We start from the raw sequence: 19444 nt of genomic DNA on the forward strand, positions 1-19444 counted from the left end.
CGTATACTATATATCTACACACATACATTATATTTTCTACATACTATACATACACGTTATATTTTCTACATACGTACATACACATACTATATAGCTACAGATATATACGTTATATTTTCTACATACATATCTACACACACACATACTACTGTATACATCTACACACATACATTATATTTTCTACATACATACACAGACACACATATACTATACATCTACACACATACATATTTTCTACATACATACATACATACTATATACATACATTATATTTTCTACATACATACACATACTATATATCTATACACATACATATTTTGTACACACAGTATATTTTATATATATATATATATATATATATATATATATATATATATATATACACACACATACACACACACATACAAATACACACGCACATATATACACACACAAATGTTCATACATATAAATTTACACATTTTTTAACACAATAGGACCCGTTAGGACCCCATAGGCCATTGCATCTTCCCCATACACCACCATACAAGGTAGATCCATTGTCTCCACGGCTTTCATACCATCTATAGTAATTAACACTAAAATTGTTCTGACGAGCAAGAAAAGCAAATGTGATGCAGGATAGGCAGATCTAGAAACGATGGTGAGACTGATTGAGAGTGACAGGGTGCCAGCCTGGTGATGAGATTATACGGTTTATGAAAATTGGCTGTAAATGCAGGATTGAAAAACAAGATTCAGATTTTGCATTCCCTCCGCAATCACAAAGCACACAGGACGAGGTAGAATAATTGCAGAAACAATGAGCCAAGTACTGACAGCAAAGGGGGAAGATTTATAAACAGCTGCAGCGATTCAGTAAAGACTAAACACTGAAAACCCAGGATGAGGCGAGTACATGTAAACACGCTCTGCGGGGCATGATAAGATGCTGTCACACACACCTTCTCCAATCTAACTCCAGCCTGCAGCGTTCAATAGAAGCAAATTTACACAATTGTGTCCCCTCCGTACTGCAATACCCAACATGCGCAATCCGAGGGTGGTTGGAACTTGCGTTAACCCCATACGTCACTTGCTTTCCCTTGAAGATAGATGAGCCTTTTAACACATTTGTGTACGATCTGTATATGTAAAGCTGGATCCTACAGCTACATGTGCTGAACAATGTCTTCTGTCTGGAGATAAGACTCAATGTGGTCTTGACAGGGTGAATCAGATTGTAAAAAACACTCACCGAAACAACCCTACATCTGCTCTGACCCTGTGTGGTGGTCATTCATCCATTAAGTCGCCCGACATGGCTGGAAACTGATCCGAAGGCCATTAACCCCTTCACGACCATGGACGGATCTTTCAGTCATGGTGCCCTGGGCCTTAACGACCAAGGACGGATCTTTCCGTCATGGCGTAATCGCGGCACCGAGCCTCCGGTGACTGCAAAAAGTTAGCATAAACCGCAGATTCGGGGAGGAGGGGACCTGTACCTGACCTCAGGAGGGGTGGTGCCTCCTCCCCGGACCTACAGAGGCTGTGATTGGCTGACGAACGCCGCTCAACCAATCACAGCCACTGTAATGTTCCAGCCATTTAAAATGACTGAAACATTGAAATCCAGCCTGACCAGGGCAGCTGTAGCACTGACCATTGACTGGAGCTGGGTGACCTCACTGGATCACCCTCCCCCAGTTCCAGCAGCTCTGATTGGAGAGATCGGCCTTGTGACCGATCTCTCCAATCACCATGGACCTGTTGCCGGTGACCGCCCCCGTCACTTGTCGTCCCTGCAGCACGCCAGCACAGGGAGTGTATACAGTGCAATGGCAGGGCGACAAGCTCCGGTCCCATGCTGTTATGTAACCGGAGCATGGGACCCGGAGGTTGCCGCGCTGCCATTGCACTGTATGAAACCGTCGAAAAGCCTCCCGATCTGCCGCCACCGCTACCCTCCGCGATCTGCCACCTGTCTCCCCGATCTGCTGCCCGCACCCCCACCCCCTCGTGATCTGCTGCCCGCACCCCCCACCCCTCCCGATCCGCCGCTGCCCTCCTCAGTCTGCCACAGTGTCACCGCTCTCCCCGATCTGCTGCCCGGCCCCTCCCCCTCGTGATCGGCTGCGCGCCCCCTCTCCTCCGTTATGTGCTGCACGCCCCCTCTCCTCCGTTATGCGCTGCGCGCCCTGTCTCCTCCGTTATGCGCTGCGCGCCCTCTCTCCTCCGTTATGCGCTGCGCGCCTCCTCTCCTCCGTTATGCGCTGCGCGCCTCCTCTCCTCCGTTATGCGCTGCGCGCCTCCTCTCCTCCGTTATGCGCTGCGCGCCTCCTCTCCTCCGTTATGCGCTGCGCGCCCCCCTCTCCTCAGTTATGCGCTGCCCGCCACTCCCCCCTCGTGATCGGCTGGCGCCCCCCTCCCCTCCGTGATGTGCTGCCCACTCCCCCCCACCTCTAACCCCCGTGATCGGCTACCCGCCCCCTCCCCTGTCACCCCCGTGATGTGTGCTCCCTCCCCTGTCACCCCCGTGATGTGTGCTCCCTCCCCTGTCACCCCAGTGATGTGTGCTCCCTCCCCTGTCACCCCAGTGATGTGTGCTCCCTCCCCTGTCACCCCAGTGATGTGTGCTCCCTCCCCTGTCACCCCCGTGATGTGTGCTCCCTCCCCTGTCACCCCCGTGATGTGTGCTCCCTCCCCTGTCACCCCCATGATGTGTGCTCCCTCCCCTTTCACCCCCGTGATGTGTGCTCCCTCCCTTGTCACCCCCGTGATCTGTGCTCCCTCCCCTGTCACCCCCATGATGTGTGCTCCCTCCCCTGTCACCCCCATGATGTGTGCTCCCTCCCCTGTCACCCCCGTGATGTGTGCTCCCTCCCTTGTCACCCCCGTGATCTGTGCTCCCTCACCTGTCACCCCCGTGATCTGCTGTCCGCTCTCCTGCCACCTCTCACCCCCGTGATCTGTGCTCCCTCACCTCTCACCCCCATGATCTGTGCTCAGCTCACCTGTCTCCCCCGTGATCTGCGCTGCGCTCCCTCCCCCACCTCTCACCCTCCTTGATCTGCTGCCTCCATCTCCTGTGATCCTGCTGCCTAGATCCATCCTGTAAGGTAACTATCCCCAATCTCACCTCCCACTCCCCATCCCCCCCTTCACCCCATCCTCTGCCGCTCCTGCATCCACTGCGGCCTCTCCCATCCGCCCCCACCCTATCCCAGCCGCCTCCACCCTATCCCAGCCGCCTCAGTCTCACAATCACAGATGCTCCCTTTATATGCCACTGCCCCCCCATCTGCCGCCGCCCTGATCCATCCTGTAAGTATTGTTCGTAAGTATTGCTCTTTTCTAACTATCCCCAATCGCATCTCCCACTACCTCTCCCCCCCCTCCTCCCCCACCTGCTTGCCGCCAAGTGCTGATCAGCTACGTGATTGGCTGATCAGGTACGTAATTGTTGCTCTAGTTTTTGCTTTTTTTGTGCACCCCAAATAAAAAAACAAACAAAACAAAACAAAACATGAACAATTAGGTACCTGATCAGCAATCGTCCTGCAGTCGTACTCGACTTTGGACAGGACTTCTTTTTTCCATCCCACCTAGTCCCCCCCTTTTTTGCAGAACATTTGTGCGTGTGCCCTGTTTTTTTTTTCTATGCCATGGGGGGGTCTAGTTTCCAAAATGGGGTCACATGTGGGGGAGCTCCACTGTTTAGGTACCTCAACACAGCATGGAATACGCTAATTATCCCAGAAAATTTTGCGTTTGAAAAGTCAAATGACGCTCCTTGCATTCCGAGCCCTGCTGTGTGCCCAAATATTTTATTTCCACCACATATGAGGTATCTGTGTACTCAGGAGAAATTGCACCATACATTTTATGGTGCAATTTTTCCTGATACCCTTGTGAAAAAAAAAGCTACTTGGTTGAAGTAACAATTTTGTGGTAAAAAAATTTTTTTTTATTTTCACGGCTCAACTCTATTAACTTTTGTGAAGCCCCCAGAGGATCAAAGTGCTCAATAAACATCTAGATAAATTCCATGAGGGGTCTAGTTTCCAAAATGGGGTCACATGTGGGGGAGCTCCACAGTTTCGGCACCTCAGGGGCTCTCCAAACGCAGCATGGTGCGGCTAACAATTCCAGCTAATTTTCTATTCAAAAAGTCAAATGACGCTCCTTCCCTTCCGAGTCCTGCCGTGCGCCCAAACAGTGGTTTTTCGCCATATATGAGGTATCTGCGAGCTCAGAAGAAATTGCCCAACAAATTTTGGGGGTTCATTTAATCCTGCTACTCTTGTGAAATGCAATATTTGAGGCTAAATTAACATTTTTGTTGCAAAAAGTAAAATGTTCATTTTTTCCTTCCACATTGCTTTAGTTACTGTGAAGCCCCAGAAGGGTTAATAACCTTCTTGAATGTGGTTTTGAGTAGCCTGAGGGGTGCCATTTTTGGAATGGTGTCACTTTTGGGTGTTTTGTGTCATGTAGACCTTTCAAAATCGCTTCAAATGTGATGTGGTCCCTAAAAAAAGTGGCTTTGTAAATTTTGTTGTAAAAATGAGAAATTGCTCATAAACTTTGAACCCCTATAACTTCCTTAATTTTTATTTTTTTTTCCCCAAAATTGTTCTGATGTAAAGTAGACATGTGGGAAATGTTATTTATTAATTATTTTGTGTCATATGTCTCGTTGGTTTTAGAGCATAAAAATTCAAAGTTTGAAAATTTTCGCGAAATTTCAGTTTTTTTGACAAAGAAGCACAAAAATATCGGCCTAAATTTACCACTAACATGAAGCCCAATATGTCACGAAAAAACAATCTCAGAATCACCGGGATCCGTTGAAGCGTTCCAGAGTTATAACCTCATAAAGTGACACTGGTCAAAATTGCAAAAAATGGCCTGGTCTTTAGGGTCAAAATAGGCTTGGGGCTGAAGGGGTTAAAAAAAAAAAAATAAAAAATGTCCATATGGTCCTCTAATGCAGAACCATGAGAATTTATTATACTGCCAGACCATACATCTGAGCAACATCATATTTTCACCAAGACGACATGTATGTACAGGAGAATACCTCCATATTACAGCATGCAATGTAATGTGGCATGATTGTTCTTTTTTTTATTCAGGTCATATAAAAAAGTAATAATAAAAAAAACAAAAAAAAAACCACACACTTACTGTGTCCATCAAGGGTGTGTCCCGCTCTGGGGAGACCTCTGGTGAGTCTGGGACCAGAAAATCACAACTCCTTATTACGCGCACGTCTGCAGCTTGTGTTTGAGCGAATCTACTTTCTTTTGGTGTTGTAGGGGTTAAGGACTCTTACTTATGTGGCTGTTCTTTGTAGCCTTAATCTCAGGTGCAGCTCTTTATGACCACTCCCCTTTGCTATAAAAAGTCACAAGTTTTACCATCTGATGCCGGTTATAGATTCTCATTCTTATGCTTTGGAAGGAGCCTGTCTCTGGAAGAAGCTGAGGTGTAGTAACTGTTGCAGAGGTGGTATTTTGCTGCATTAAAGAAACTTGGAGTGTTTTCCTTTTTGTGTCTTTTTCCCTCAATCTGTCTCCCTTATCTTGTGCTGTATTATTGCATTGGTGAGACTAGTGCTCTCGCTGGCCTTCTCACTAGCAATGGAGAGTTCATGGCAAGCTTGGGCTTAGGCACATGATGGCGACAGGAAGAAGGACATTTAGTGACATTAGGGAGCTTAGGGTACAGATTCAGGTGAGTTGCAGGAGGTGTCCTCTTTCCCCATCACCAGGGCCATCCTTTTATACCATCCTACTGTATTGTTCTGCACACAGAGTTTGTACGCTTTGGCTTGACATTGTCTGAGGGTCAAGTAAAGCCCCATAGAGTCTACGGTCGCAGTATTTACACTGAAATTGAATGAGGATGGGCTTGAATATCAGCACCCCAGGTCAATTTAAGCTGCAGATATTTGTACACATCTCACTATCAATCTCATCATCACTATTACTTCTGAAATTAGCTGCACATTTGAGGATGCAGAAAAAAACTTGCAGCATATGCTCTATGTGGCAAATCAGGAACGCCTAAACTTATACAATATGGCTTCATGAATAATAATTGCTTGTCTGATGTATGGATTTGATAAAAAAAGACGACTTTGGCGATAAAGGCAAATAACATAAACCTGTAATTGAATGATGGCGGTGCAATGTGCTACCCGTCATCAATAACCTTATCTATCATCTCAGGAGCTTCGAGAGACGTCCAACAAGCAAGTCTCAAGATGATCGCACACCATATGCTGTTCAGTGAAAAGACGTAATAAGAGGACTAAATATTGAATAACAATACAAATAGGTTCTGGAAATAAAGCAAAAACAAATACAAGATTAAAAAAAAAAAAAAATCACCTAATTGACAATGCACAAGTAATCAGCTAAGAACGCACGGAGATCAATAACGAATCAATGTTAATTCAGGGCCGGCAGAGGAGTCCTGGATCCCGGCTGACGACACATTAAGAATTTATTGCGCCCTGGTACGTACCAATTGTGAAGCAGAATACTACCTGCGAGGCGGCCTGATATTCCAGCACGCTACATCACAATGTTCTAGATTAGTGCTGGAGAAGATGAAATGATTTGTGACTGTGCAAGGAAATCAATGTTTTTATTCCGCACGCTTATTCCACGGATGAGAGGGGACAACGGCCATCAATACCAAGCGCTGCGTAATTCTGAAGATTATTGGAAAGGTAGTAAGCAAAATGTATAGAGGGAAACAGCAGGCAGCACTGATAAGATAGACGCTGCTGTTAGTACCCTGGGTGAAACGATGCGCCCCTGATAGTGTATGGGGCCATTTGCATGTCCAGGATTTTTTGCAGGTGGAGTTGTCCACGGAAATCAAGGAGACTTGTCAGATTTTGATCTAGTCAATGGCTCCATGAAAAAATTGGTACGTGGAAAAAACTGACTGTGAATGAGCCCTAACTTTGTCATCAGAAACTGCAGTATTGTTTAAAGGGAACCAGTCACCAGATTTGGGGCCTATAAGCTGCGGCGACCACCAGTGGGCTCTTATATACAGTATGTTAGAATGCAGTATATAAGAGCCCAGGCCGCTGTGTAGAACGTAAAAATCACTTTATAATACTCATCTAAACGGTCGGTGCGGAGCAGATGGGTCGGATGGGTTTCTCCGTTCTCCGGTACGGGCGCCTCCTCTTTCGGCCATCTTTGTCCTTCTTCTTCTGAAGCTAGTGTTCATGACGCATCCTATGTCAACCACACTCACTGGCATTGAGGTCCTGCACAGGAGCACTTTGATCTGCCCTGAGCAGATCAAAGTATTTTAGTGCGCATGCGCGGAACCTCAATGCCGGCGAGTGTGCATGATGTAAGACACGTCATGGACGCCGGCTTCAGAAGAAGGAGGACAAAGATGGCTGAAAGAGGAGGCACCGGTACTGGAGAATGGAGACACCCATCCGACCCATCTGCTCTGCACCGACCGTTTAGGTGAGTATTATAAAGTGATTTTTACATTCTGCACAGCGGCCTGGGCTCTTATATACAGTATGTTAGAATGCTTTATATAAGAGCCCAGTGGTGGTGGCTGCAGCTTATAGGCCCCAAATCTGGTGATAGGTTCCCTTTAAATAAGGTGTTTGTATTACATGTTTAAAAAAAATGGCAATTTTTTTTTCCACCTTAAATCATAACCTTTATTAAAAAAAAATATAATCTTGCAATTTTTGTATTGGCCATTATTGGGAGAATTTTAGACTCATCTTGTTTTTTCAGTAGTCTCCTTATCAGCAGAGGCAGGATTTCAATGCCTCTGTTGTACCAATGCTAATAGTAGAGAATAAACCAATCACAATAGGTGATATCACAGCTGACCCTGCTCCCTCTCACTCCACAGTGACCAATGCACATGATGCAGTAGAAAAAAAGAGCATCAGTGACTGTTCATTGCTGCTAATGTACAAACGTGGATTTCCTACAACAGGAACATTAGAGTCTAAAAAAAAAGCCTAAATTGCCGGTGTCAAAATATTTCCATAATTTATTTTAAAGAACAATGTAATACATTAAAAAAAAAACAAAAAAAAACCACTTAGTATAAAAACCTAATTTAAACAAAAGGTAATTTTCTAATGACATTCTCATAAAACAGATTATGTGTCTGAAGGTGTGGAAGGGTTCTAAGGGGTCCTAAACTTTCATTAAAAAGAACCTGTCAGGTCCCATATGTGTTCTGACCTACATGCAGGGTGATGTGTGGCCTAGTAACCCCTTCCTACCCATCCCTGTGTTGTAATATTGTGTAATATGTATGTATAAAATAACGTTTTATTATTTACATGTCCCCGATGTAAATGATCAGAGGGTCTAGTCCCCTGGGCGTTGCATGCTTTCTGTGGTATCATGCCCCTGTGAGATTGATACTATGGTTTACATGAGCGATGTCACCGTAAGCTCCTTGAGATCCCGTGCGTGCGCGCTTGCCATTCCCGTAGCCTTGTTATTCGGGTATTTGCTTGTCGGCTTCAGATGCACTCTGCGCATGCTCAGAAGACTCCTGCAGTTGAGACCATGCACAGAGCGCGTCTGAAGCCGAGAAGCAAGCACCCTGATAACAAGCATGCGGGAATGGCAAGCGCACATGTGTGGGATCTCAAGGAGCTGATGGTGATGTCGCTCATGTAAATTCATGGTATCACACCCACAAGGGCGGGATACTACGGAAAGCATGCAAACACCCACGGGGCGATGCTGGGCCCAGGGGACTAGACCCTCTGATCATTTAAATAGGGAACATGTAAGTAAGTAATAAAACTTTTTTTTATACATTCATATTACAACACAGGGATGGGTAGGAAGGGATTTGTAGGCTACACATCACCCTGCTTGTATGTTAGAACGCTAATGGGACCTGACAGGTTCCCTTTAAACCCTTAATGACTTTTGACATAAGTTTACATCATGGTTGGACAGGGGTTCATGATCTATAAGTAAACCTACATCATGACGATCGAGCAGACACAGGGGACTAAACGATCGCCACCGGGAGCTTGGCGTATGTGTGAGCTCTGGCAGTCACAGTCAGGGACTGTTTAATCCCCTAAAATCCGCAATCAATAGCGATCGCAGCATTTCAGGGGCTGGGAAAGGGAGTGCATGCTCTCTCCTGCCCGATCAGAACCCTCACAACGTGATCACAGGGGTCCGATCATGGCCAGAGTAACCCAAGGCAATGGAACAGGGAACAGCAAGGAGTTGGGAAGTTGATTACTCCTTTTGTTACCATTGTAACGTCATTGGGTTGGAAATTCCTTTTAGAACTCCTCGAGAGGCTACAAATCAATCATAGAGTTCTAATACTATCCAGTAGGATGATTTATTCCATAAGCAAAATGTAACAACATAATTCAGTAACTGACTTGAAGAACAAACCAAGTACAGAAGCCATATTTCCAGGCCTCTCACCTTATAGCCAGGCCCCAGCTGATGGATAGCAAAGATCTGTGCAGGGTTCAGGGCCTCGATGAACACATACACTGCTCCGAGTTGACCACAAAACACTCTGTTTGCGTCGGCTGTCTCCGATGAACCAAGGAAGCATTTATCATAGCTCTGCAATAAATGACAGCGTATTACCAAACATCCCTAAAAATCATAATATTACGGAGATCAAGATGGAATAAAAACAAAAAAAAAAAAAACAAATTCTCACAACATAAAGAATAGTAATAGATTACAGAGAAAACGAAGGATTAAAAACAACAAAAAACAAAAAACACAAAACTATTGTGAAAATGAAGATTTCTCACATCTCGTTTTAGAAGTTTGCACCTAGTGCTGAAAAGAGTTTACATTTTCACTCTGCAGATAAATGTGTGAAACTATGTAACCGGGTCTATAGAAAGTCCTGGAAAAAACGATCCGTTCATAGAAATATATGAACATATCTGAAAAAAGCAATCCAAGTATATAATCTTTATGGCACATTGCCAGGATACGTTTCAACTAAAGATGGATGAACCTGCCACTAATAAATTTAGTATAATTGGAATTTGCTAGGAAAAGAATTAAAAAAAAAACCCCAAAACCTATTTCCATCACCTTTCGTTGGACACCTACATATCTCTCCCACTGCTGCTCCTCTGATCGGCACTTTTATTTTCTCTAGTCTTCAGTTTATGGACCCACACCATTATTGTCACTTCTGCTACATGCCTTGGTGAGTCCCTCTCACGGCGTGGTGTCCAGTAAAGAACGGCAGGGCAGGAGGCCCAGAGAGAGAAGAAGGAAGAAGAGAGAAGACAAAGTTGCGGATTGGAAGACTAGCGACAGCAGAAGACCTAGGGATGAGTCGAACCCAGGACCGGCAACTGAGCCTCCAAGCCACTCATAATAAATTTGCACATCTCTAACCAGAACATTGATTTGGATCAGAGGTCCATTCGGCTTTTTATGTGCACCCAAACTCTCTCGTCCACCACTTGTTCAAAGTCAATGGGGCTATGTTGTAGATCCTTGAACACAAGAAGGACAATAGTGAATGTAAACGTAATGGAGTCTCCGCGCTGTAAAAGCTTTACAGCCACTTTATTCTGAGGGTTGGGGTCTTGTTAGTAGAACCTGAACAGTACATGAGGTAATTACATATTTAAAAAAAATACCAACACTTCTAATGGCACTGCCATTGGCTTAGAGGTTGCCACCCTATGGCTTTGAATCACTGTGGTCCAGGGTTCAAATCTGACAAAGGGTGATATCTGCATGACATTTTTGAAGAGATTTGTGAGGATTATTCTGAGAAATATTGTGAGGATTATGACATTCATAGATCAGTCAGCTGTCACTGCTCATTTGCACACCCACTGCCCTGCAGCTAGAAGAAATCTTCCTGCTCTGCCTTAAGGGCCAAATGGGCAGGTGGCATAATCCAATTAAGATTACAGAAGAAGCTCCAGCTAGAGGAAGCCCCTGCTGACAAGCCGGAAGGATGGGCTGGCAGTGTCATGTTTTACAAGTGCACAATCAAGCTTCAAAGCAGTTTGGGCAGACTTCGAGGTGCTTATGTAAGAGTTACATTATTGGGGAGAGCGTAGCGCCCACAAATAGGACAGGTATATTTTCAGCTTCCCAATGGCAAGACGTCTCACCTATTTTCCCTAAATAGTGAGACTTGCATAGCAGTCGATAATTAATAACTGGCTGTATGAGGCCCACAGACCTCTTATTTCCCATCTATGGTTAGATAAAATCCTGATGGGAAATGGTCACATCTTCCGTGTGAGATGCTCATGGGTGGAGATATAGGGGAAACTGAAAATTCATGGTGGGGACATGGAATGTGCATGGATTCATAACATCAGTGCAGACATCTTGTGGATGCTCTTTTCTGAGAGGTCACGTGCGATACACGTTTGAGAAGTCCCAGGAACTCGTGGCTCCACAGCGCCTCCCCTGTGCAAGCCAACACCAGGCATATTCATAGGGAATAAGGTAACTGATCCAACTGTGTATCTGTTTGAAACCATATCTTCTCTGCAACTGTACTTGACAATATTTGTAAATTCCATGTTGCATATAGTGTATTATCTAGTGTACCCTTAAAATGATTAAATATATAAATTTAATCTTGGGCTGTAGCTTTTATCTCGATCCACGAATTCCATGTCCGTGAGTTTGGCTTAGTTTTACCTGCTACCTGGTCTGGTTTCTGGCTTGATATAGTCCTGTCAACGGACCAGGCCTATATCTAACGAGGACCTGGTAGCAATCTACTGCACTGTATCGGCCCGGCAGAGTTCTGTTCCTCTGGGACTAGTGGAAAGTTTCTGTCGGTGTTGTGGGAAAGCTGGGTGCTGCGCTGGAGATTGCGCGGCCTGCTCTGTTCCCCCTCCCTGTGCCCGCAGGGACAGGAGGTGTCAGTGCTGCATTGTGCCAAGTGGATCTTTCGCACCCTTTGGGAGTGCGGAATGTCGTGTATTGGCGGAAGTAACGAGGTTGTCTCGCATGGCGCCGACGTATTAGAGACATCAGGGTGGGGCTGTGAGGTGTGGTTTCATCACTTATTGACACGTCCATGACTGAGCGGAGGGATCCTGAGTGATCCTCCTCGTATGTGAGGTTTCCTATGGGTATTCCAGTTTTCTTTTATAATAAAAAAAAAAAAAGTCAGATTGAGATCCTTAGTCATGAAGCGACCTGTACAGCGCTGTGGAATATGTCAGTGCCATATAAATTAATAAAATAAACCAATACCCTGTATATTTTGTTTTGTGGTCTAGAATATCTCTATTCAACATTATCCTAGAAATCGAAATCTTATTGCAGCGCTGGTTTGTGAATTTTCGTCCTGCCCAGCTGTCACGGCTAATACTACACTAATACCTGGAACAGTGAAGGTAACATGGCGCTTACTAATGAAGCCACTTCCCGGATAATCTCACACACGAGCTTAGCCTCCATGTAATGAATACTCACGTCATTGGTGTTGACATGCCACGCCATGTCTCCATATGACACTAGCTGGCCATTGACATAGCAGCGGATTTCACTGTTCCTCCAACGGTTGTAGATGTGAACAATGCTGATCATGTACCACTGGAAGCGAAAAAGATTAACCATGTTAGTACAAAACATAGCAGAATAGATATGTCACCTTCACATGAAAAGCATTATAGTATTTGCATATTTTCCTGGCATTTGCAGTCAGTCTGGATTAATAGGTTACATTATTTTCTACTATGGGACATGAAGAGAATCAAGGCTTGGGAGGAGGCAGAGGTTTTTATGTCAGTCTATTATTCTTATTCTACTGTGACAAATGGCCGGGCGAATCTTATGAATAAAATGTGTATCTACTCTGTAGTCTTCTGCAAAGAAATGAAATGTATTTACATTGCTGCCTATAATTTACATGCAGATTATTTTATAGGCTTGCTTTAATTTAAAGGGGTGGTCCACTACACAACATAGTGGCCACATTGCTGTAAAACTCATAGGGAAGGCTTTTCTCAAATACCTTGTGTAGTCAATTCTGCCTCTGAGTGGCACTGTTGTGGTCTACTCATCTCCATCACGTGACTATATTTGGGGTTAAAAGGGTGGTGCACTACACAGCATAGTGGCCACACATCAATGTAAAGCTCATAAAGAAGGTTTTCTCAAATACCTTGTGTAGTCAATTGTGCCTCTGAGCGGCGCTCTTGCAGTCCACTCATTCTCATCACGTGAGCCCTGGACTCTGTGGCCCCTGAGATATGGTGATGGTACGTCAACTTCCGGTTGACCCAACATCACCGAGGCAGTCTCAATCTTCCTGAGTGAATGGGCTGTGGGCAGAGTTTCACCGCACATCACAGCCCAGCATCGCTCCTAGTTTATGCGCTCTGCAGAGAAGGAGAGAGCGCGTGAGATGCTGGGCTGTGCAGAGCGGTGAAACTCTGCCCACAGCCCAGTCACTCAGGGAGACTGGGTCCTGCGTTGGTTGAGGTCGGGTCAACTGTAAGTTGACGTGACATCACCGGATCTCAGAGGTCATGGAGCCTGGGGGTCAGGTGATGGGGATGAGCTAACCGCAATAGCGCCACTGAGAGGCACAATTGACTACACGAGGTATTTGAGAAAAGTCTGCTTTAGGAGCTTTACATCGCTGTGTGGCCTCTGTGCTGTATACAGTAGTGGACCATTCCTTCAACCCAGAATATAGTGACTTGATCACCAGAAAACAATTCATATAGAGTAGCTGTATTCATGAATTTTTCGGATCCAAGAGCAAGTGTAATTCTGTATTTCTTAACCCAGTTTTGGTACAAGATAGCTTTATAGGCCCCTGCCACAATTTATTGAAATGGATACAACAGATCATAATTTATAGAATTGATCACTTATTACTCCAATGTAAGCTAACAAGCTTATAGACCTAGTGACCGGGACCGGGCTGCAGATCCACTGTATTTATATCATGGCAGATAGGGATAAACTCCTGTAAAGCCCGCCACATACACGTTAGATGGTTGTCGGTCAAACAATAATAGTCATCTTGGCTAGCTCTCCAATAAACAGGAGATCTCGAGAATATGAGAAAGCCGGTGACAGATCTAAGACTAAGGGGTACTTTGCATGTTGTGACATCGCTACTGCGATATTGTCGGGGTCAAATCAAAAGTGACGCACATCCGGCGCCGGTAACTATGTCGCAACGTGTAAAGTCTAGATGTGCTGATAAACTATTGCAAAAGCGTCGTAAATCGGTGATCTGTGTAGCGTCGGACATTTTCATAATGTCGCACCAATAGGAGATACGATTTTGTTCCTCGTTCCTGCAGCAGCACACATCGCTGTGTATGAAGCTGCAGGAGCGAGGAACATCTCCTTACCTGCCTCCACCGGTGGGCGGGATATTTACGTCCCGCTCATCTCCACCCCTCCGCTTCTATTGGCTGCCTGCCGTGTGACGTCGCTGTGACGCCCCCCACGACCCGCCCCCTTAGGAAGGAGGCGGATCACCAGTCAGAGCGACGTCGCAGGACAGGTAAGTGCGTGTGAAGCGATCACAAGATATCGCATGTGCAACGGGGGTGGGTACTATCGCACTTGGCATCGCTAGCCGATGCTAACAATGTCGCAACGTGCAAAGTACCCCTAACTTCCAGGAGACAATACGATTGGCAGTCCGATATCTGACATGCTGGATCGATATTTCCCCGACATTAAGTTGTTTGGGGCTCGCAAACACAGAGTGTCGGCCGAGCCTGTCGATATTTGTGGGTTCGGACAGCATTAATCTATTAATCTAATGTTCAATAATCAGTAGTCAATGGTCAATAGTAGCACCCTGAAATGTCACTAGACTTGGTGGCTTTTATTCATTTTAGGGTCGCTTAGGTTTTCATTCCATTTTTGCATGTAATGTATGGGAGTTTAGTGAGATTTAAGCCTTTCTAGGTACGTACAATCACTGTAATGTCAATCAGGGATTCAATTCCCAAAGGGAGAAAGCCGTGGAGTTCAAACATTCATTATAACCAATGTGAAAAGGAAATCTGAAACTCAATTGATAGAACTTAAAGATTTCAGATCTTCTGCTTCATAATTTAGTTTGTGTCATGACTCGAAAACCATTCTGAGCATATATCACAATCACAGGATGTTATCCAGAGACATGTTATTAAATATTTCCACTGGACTTAGCCTAGACTAATGAGTTCATGCAGAAATTAAATAAGGGCAAACTGATGCACAGCATTGTGCTTGTGACAGATCGTAAGGAGTGGAAGCAAAGGAAAAAAAAAACAGAGGAGAGATAGTGATAGCCAAAAAGGGAGAACAAGAAAAGAGAGCAAAAGTAAAAAATAAATAAATACTGTAATGTTCATTTTAAAAAGACGCACGGGATTAGAAGACGCACCCCAAATTTAGAAAGTAAAAGGTTAAAAAAGAAGTGGGGATCCATCTTATAATCCGGTGGTGTCTTAAAGGGAGAAGAAAAAAAGAGCAAAAAAAATAAAAAATAAATACTGTAATGTTCATTTTAAAAAGATGCACAGGATTAAAAGACGCACCCCAAATTTAGAAAATAAAAGGTTGATTTTAAAAAAAAAGAAAAAAAAAAAGGGGGGGGGACGTCTTACCAGAAGGGGGGGCAGCGGTGGAGTAGTAGGGTTACGGAGGCAGGGGCGATGGTGGAGTGGGGAAATACTGCGGGTGGTGCAGTGGGTGTCCCAGACGCTCGCTGCAGGCGCTGTGAGGCTGGGAACATACAGAAACTGTCGGTGGTGCAGGCTTCAAAGAAATGGTGCCCTGAGTCGGCGCATGAGCACGCGCATGTGCACGCGCCACCTCTGGGCGCCGTTTTCCTTAAGCCCGCTGCTGGGAGATCAATGGGCCGGAGGCGGTGCGTGGGCAGATGAAATCTCAACTTGTTATTAAGCCGATAGCTCAATCTGCGCGCGCACCGACTCAGGGCATCATTTTTTTGAAGCCCGCATACTGTATGACAGTTTGTGCATGTTCCCTGTCTCGCAGCGCCCACAGCGAGCATCTGGGACACCCGCCACACCACCTGCAGAATCGCCCTACTCCATCACCTCCCCTGCGCCATTATTTGAAGCCTGCACCGACAACATTTTCAGGATGGCCACTGCTTCACTGCTTGCAGCGAGCACCAGCACAGCATTGCTACTGCCTCCTGCGACCATTCTCCACCACCTCCCGGTAAGCTACAGTCGGATTATAAAACAATCACTGATCTCGAGGAGACCAGCCAGAGAAAACACTGCCGGCAGCCAGCTAGGGCGCGCAACACAGTGAAATCCTAGGTGCATTGCCCCCTGGGAAGTATGCAAATCAAAAAGGTCCGTGGAGCCTCTGTTAGCTAGATATCCCTCCGGGAAGGACCTAGCTATTTTCTGTGTCGAGACTCCTAACAGAGGCTCCACGGACCTTTTTGATTTACAGTCATATTATAAGACGCACCTCTCATTTTCCTCCCAAATATTTGGAAGGAAAAGTGCGTCTTATAACCCAAAATATACAGTAAGTGACAGGTAAGGAACAAGCAATGAAGCCTGCAAAAAAAAGAGAGAGAATGCTGAGAAGAGTCTGCAAGAAAGAATGGAAGATAAAAAAAAGTAATAAAAAAAAAAATCAATGCAAGAGATGATATGAAAAAAGGGATGACAAGTAAAGATGTCAACAATAATAACACAATAGAGGCAAAGCTATTAAAAAAATAAATAAATGTGCAAAGGAAACAGAGCTCTGGATCACCGGAAAGAAAAATGATAGACAAAGGGAGTGGTGAGAAAAAAACAAAACAACAATGAAATACAACAAATAATGAAACAGAAAAACAAAGGAAAAAAAGGGGATCAAAAGAAGGTAGACAATGAGAAATACAGAGAAATAGACAAGAAGAAAAAGTGAGGGACAGAGACAAATAATAACAGAGACACATAGAGAAAGCAGAAGCGGCAGAGAGGGATGGAGAACAGACAACATCCGTCCTTCTGTCTCCATTGTTCTAAATGAACCCTGCTAATAAATGAATGAATGGTCATACGGGAATTAAGCATCTGGAAGAGAAAACAGCGCTTGGAGACCCTGCCGCAGGTTTATTTCTCCTCACTTACCTTGCGTGGCTGGAAGTCGTACTTCACACAGTGCTGGAAACCTTTTCCTTTTGATTTCAGGGATGTGACTATCAAACAATTTCCCACAAAATGTGCAGAATAACCAACACCTTTACTTGTGCGAAAGCTAAAAAAGAGAATATAAAAAAAAACAAACATTTTCGAAAATATCTCAATACAAACAGACAAAAATCATAACTATGAATGATGGCTCAATTATTTGATCACTAAGGCAGGGGCCACACGGGGCACTACTGCAATGCTCGCATGACACTCGGCTCACACTGGCAGTACAGCAGGAGCCAAGTGTCATGCTAGTATCCCTGCGTCTGAGGTCCCACTGTGCGAGCGGACCTCAGCTGCGGGGGGCGGGCCGGCACTGAGGCGAGGCGGGTCAGTGCTGAGGAGGGGAGGGAGGGATTTCTCTCCCTCTCTCCTCCTTTGCTGGCTATTGCCATTCTCGCCCTGCACTCGCGGTACACCGGTGTGCCGCGAGTGCAGTGCGATTTTTCTCTCGCCCCATTCACTTGAATGGGTGCGAGAGAAAAAGTCTCAGCTTACAATCGCAGCATGCAGCAATTGTTTTCTCGGTCCGATTAGGGCTGGGAAAATAATCGCTCATGTGCGCTGACACACAGGCTAATATTGGTCCGAGTGGAATGCGATGTTTTATTGCACCGATTTTCTCGCTGTGTGGCTTAGGCCTAAAGGTACATTAATAAAGCATTATTGGGAATATGTATAAATCAAAAGGCACAAACTATTCATCACTGTGTCCAGTATATACTTTATAAAAAGTATATTTTTAGAGGACCTGTCATTGATGAAAACAAAGATTAATACCTTGTAAAAATCCCTCAGCTCCCCTTTTTTGCCACTATCTTCCCTTTTGCGCTGCAACACTCCATTATTCAGATCTTCACATATGTTTCTTCTGGAGTGCACTATGAGAAGTCTCTGCTTTGCAGGCCAACTAGGCATTCTTCAGAGTCTTCTTTGGGCGTGTATCCTTCCACCCCTTCCTTCCTGCCAATGACAGTGTAGCAGGATTCCAGACTGATAGACAGCGAGATCAGCTGTTGAGCTTTTATTAGAAGCATATGAGAGGCAGGATTGAAAGTGCAAGTCCCCAGAGAAGACTCTGAAGAAACGCCTTGTTGGACTGCAAAGCAGAGATTTCACATGCTGCGCTCCAGAAGAAACAAATGTGAATATTGCTGCAATTGAGTGGCACAGCGCAAAATGGTTAAAAGAGTGGCAGAATCAGGGGAGGGCAGAGATTTTTACAAGGTATTTGTCTGAATTTTTTTTTCAGTAAGTGACAGGTCTATGTCTGATTGACAGGCTGTGTTTGATACTTAAACGCTTTGCAAGGGACTATAAAATTGATGGCATACCTTTCAAATAAATTATCAAAATAACATCTCTTACGATTAGGATGGTTTACCAATCCCAACTCTATACTTTAAAGGGGTGGTTCACTACTCTACACTTGTGACCACTTCTCTGTAAAAAACGATCGGGGAGGCTTTTTGTAAATACTTTGTGTTGCCATTTCTGCCTGTGAGTGGTGCCATCGCGGTCCGCTCTTCCCAACTGCGTGACCCCCCAGGGCTCCATGACCTCTGGGATCCAGTGATGTCATGTAAATTTCCAGTTGACCTGACGTCATCGTGGCCGATCCCACTCTCCCTGAGTGACTGGACTGTGGGCAGAGTTTCACCGCTCATCACAGCCTACCGTCACAGCGTAGCATCTCTCCTGCTTGCCGCGCTCTGCAGTGAAGGACAGTGTACACGAGATGCTGGACTGTGATGAGCGGTGAAACGCCACCCACAGCCCAGTCACTCAGGAAGACTGGGACCAGCCACGGTGATGTCAGGTCAACTAGAAGTTGATGTTACATCCCAAGATCCCAGAGGTCAAAGACCCTGGGGGGGGGTCACATGATAGGGAAGAGCGGACCGCGATAGCGCCGCTCAGAGGCTGATTTAGCAATACAAGGTATTTAGAAAAAGCCTCCCCTATCAGTTTTACAGAGATGTGGTCACTACTGCAGAGTAGTGAACCACCCCTTTAAGCTGTGGTTGTACCTGGTCTTGCTGCAGCCGATCATTAGAGGTGCTAAGATTCTGACCCCACCAATCTGATATTAACGGCCTTTCAAAAGGATAATTTTATCGCCCTGCATAATACCTTGAAATAACTAGTCAGCTTAATTGCCAAAATTAAATAGGAGACTTCGTGACCAATTCATTATGGCATTCGCAGCTTTTTTGCCCTCATTTTGCGCCATATTCACCTTTCCATTTGTGTCTT

General features: G+C 45.2%; 1 protein-coding gene across 4 annotated transcripts in view; it reads right to left on the reverse strand.

The window, feature by feature from the left end:
• The window catches only part of NBEA (neurobeachin), a 1081445-nt gene that overhangs the window by 851640 nt on the left and 210361 nt on the right, over positions 1–19444 (reverse strand). For all 4 annotated transcript variants that reach the window (XM_075337333.1, XM_075337330.1, XM_075337331.1 and 1 more), the window contains exons 6-8: positions 17126–17252; positions 12474–12593; positions 9465–9611 (exon numbers count right to left, since the gene is read on the reverse strand). In XM_075337333.1, coding sequence (XP_075193448.1) covers positions 9465–9611; positions 12474–12593; positions 17126–17252 — 394 coding nt within the window. The remainder of the gene's footprint in view (positions 1–9464; positions 9612–12473; positions 12594–17125; positions 17253–19444) is intronic.

The sequence above is a fragment of the Anomaloglossus baeobatrachus genome, chromosome 2 (assembly GCF_048569485.1).
Source record: "Anomaloglossus baeobatrachus isolate aAnoBae1 chromosome 2, aAnoBae1.hap1, whole genome shotgun sequence".
Taxonomy (NCBI): Eukaryota; Metazoa; Chordata; class Amphibia; order Anura; family Aromobatidae; genus Anomaloglossus; species Anomaloglossus baeobatrachus.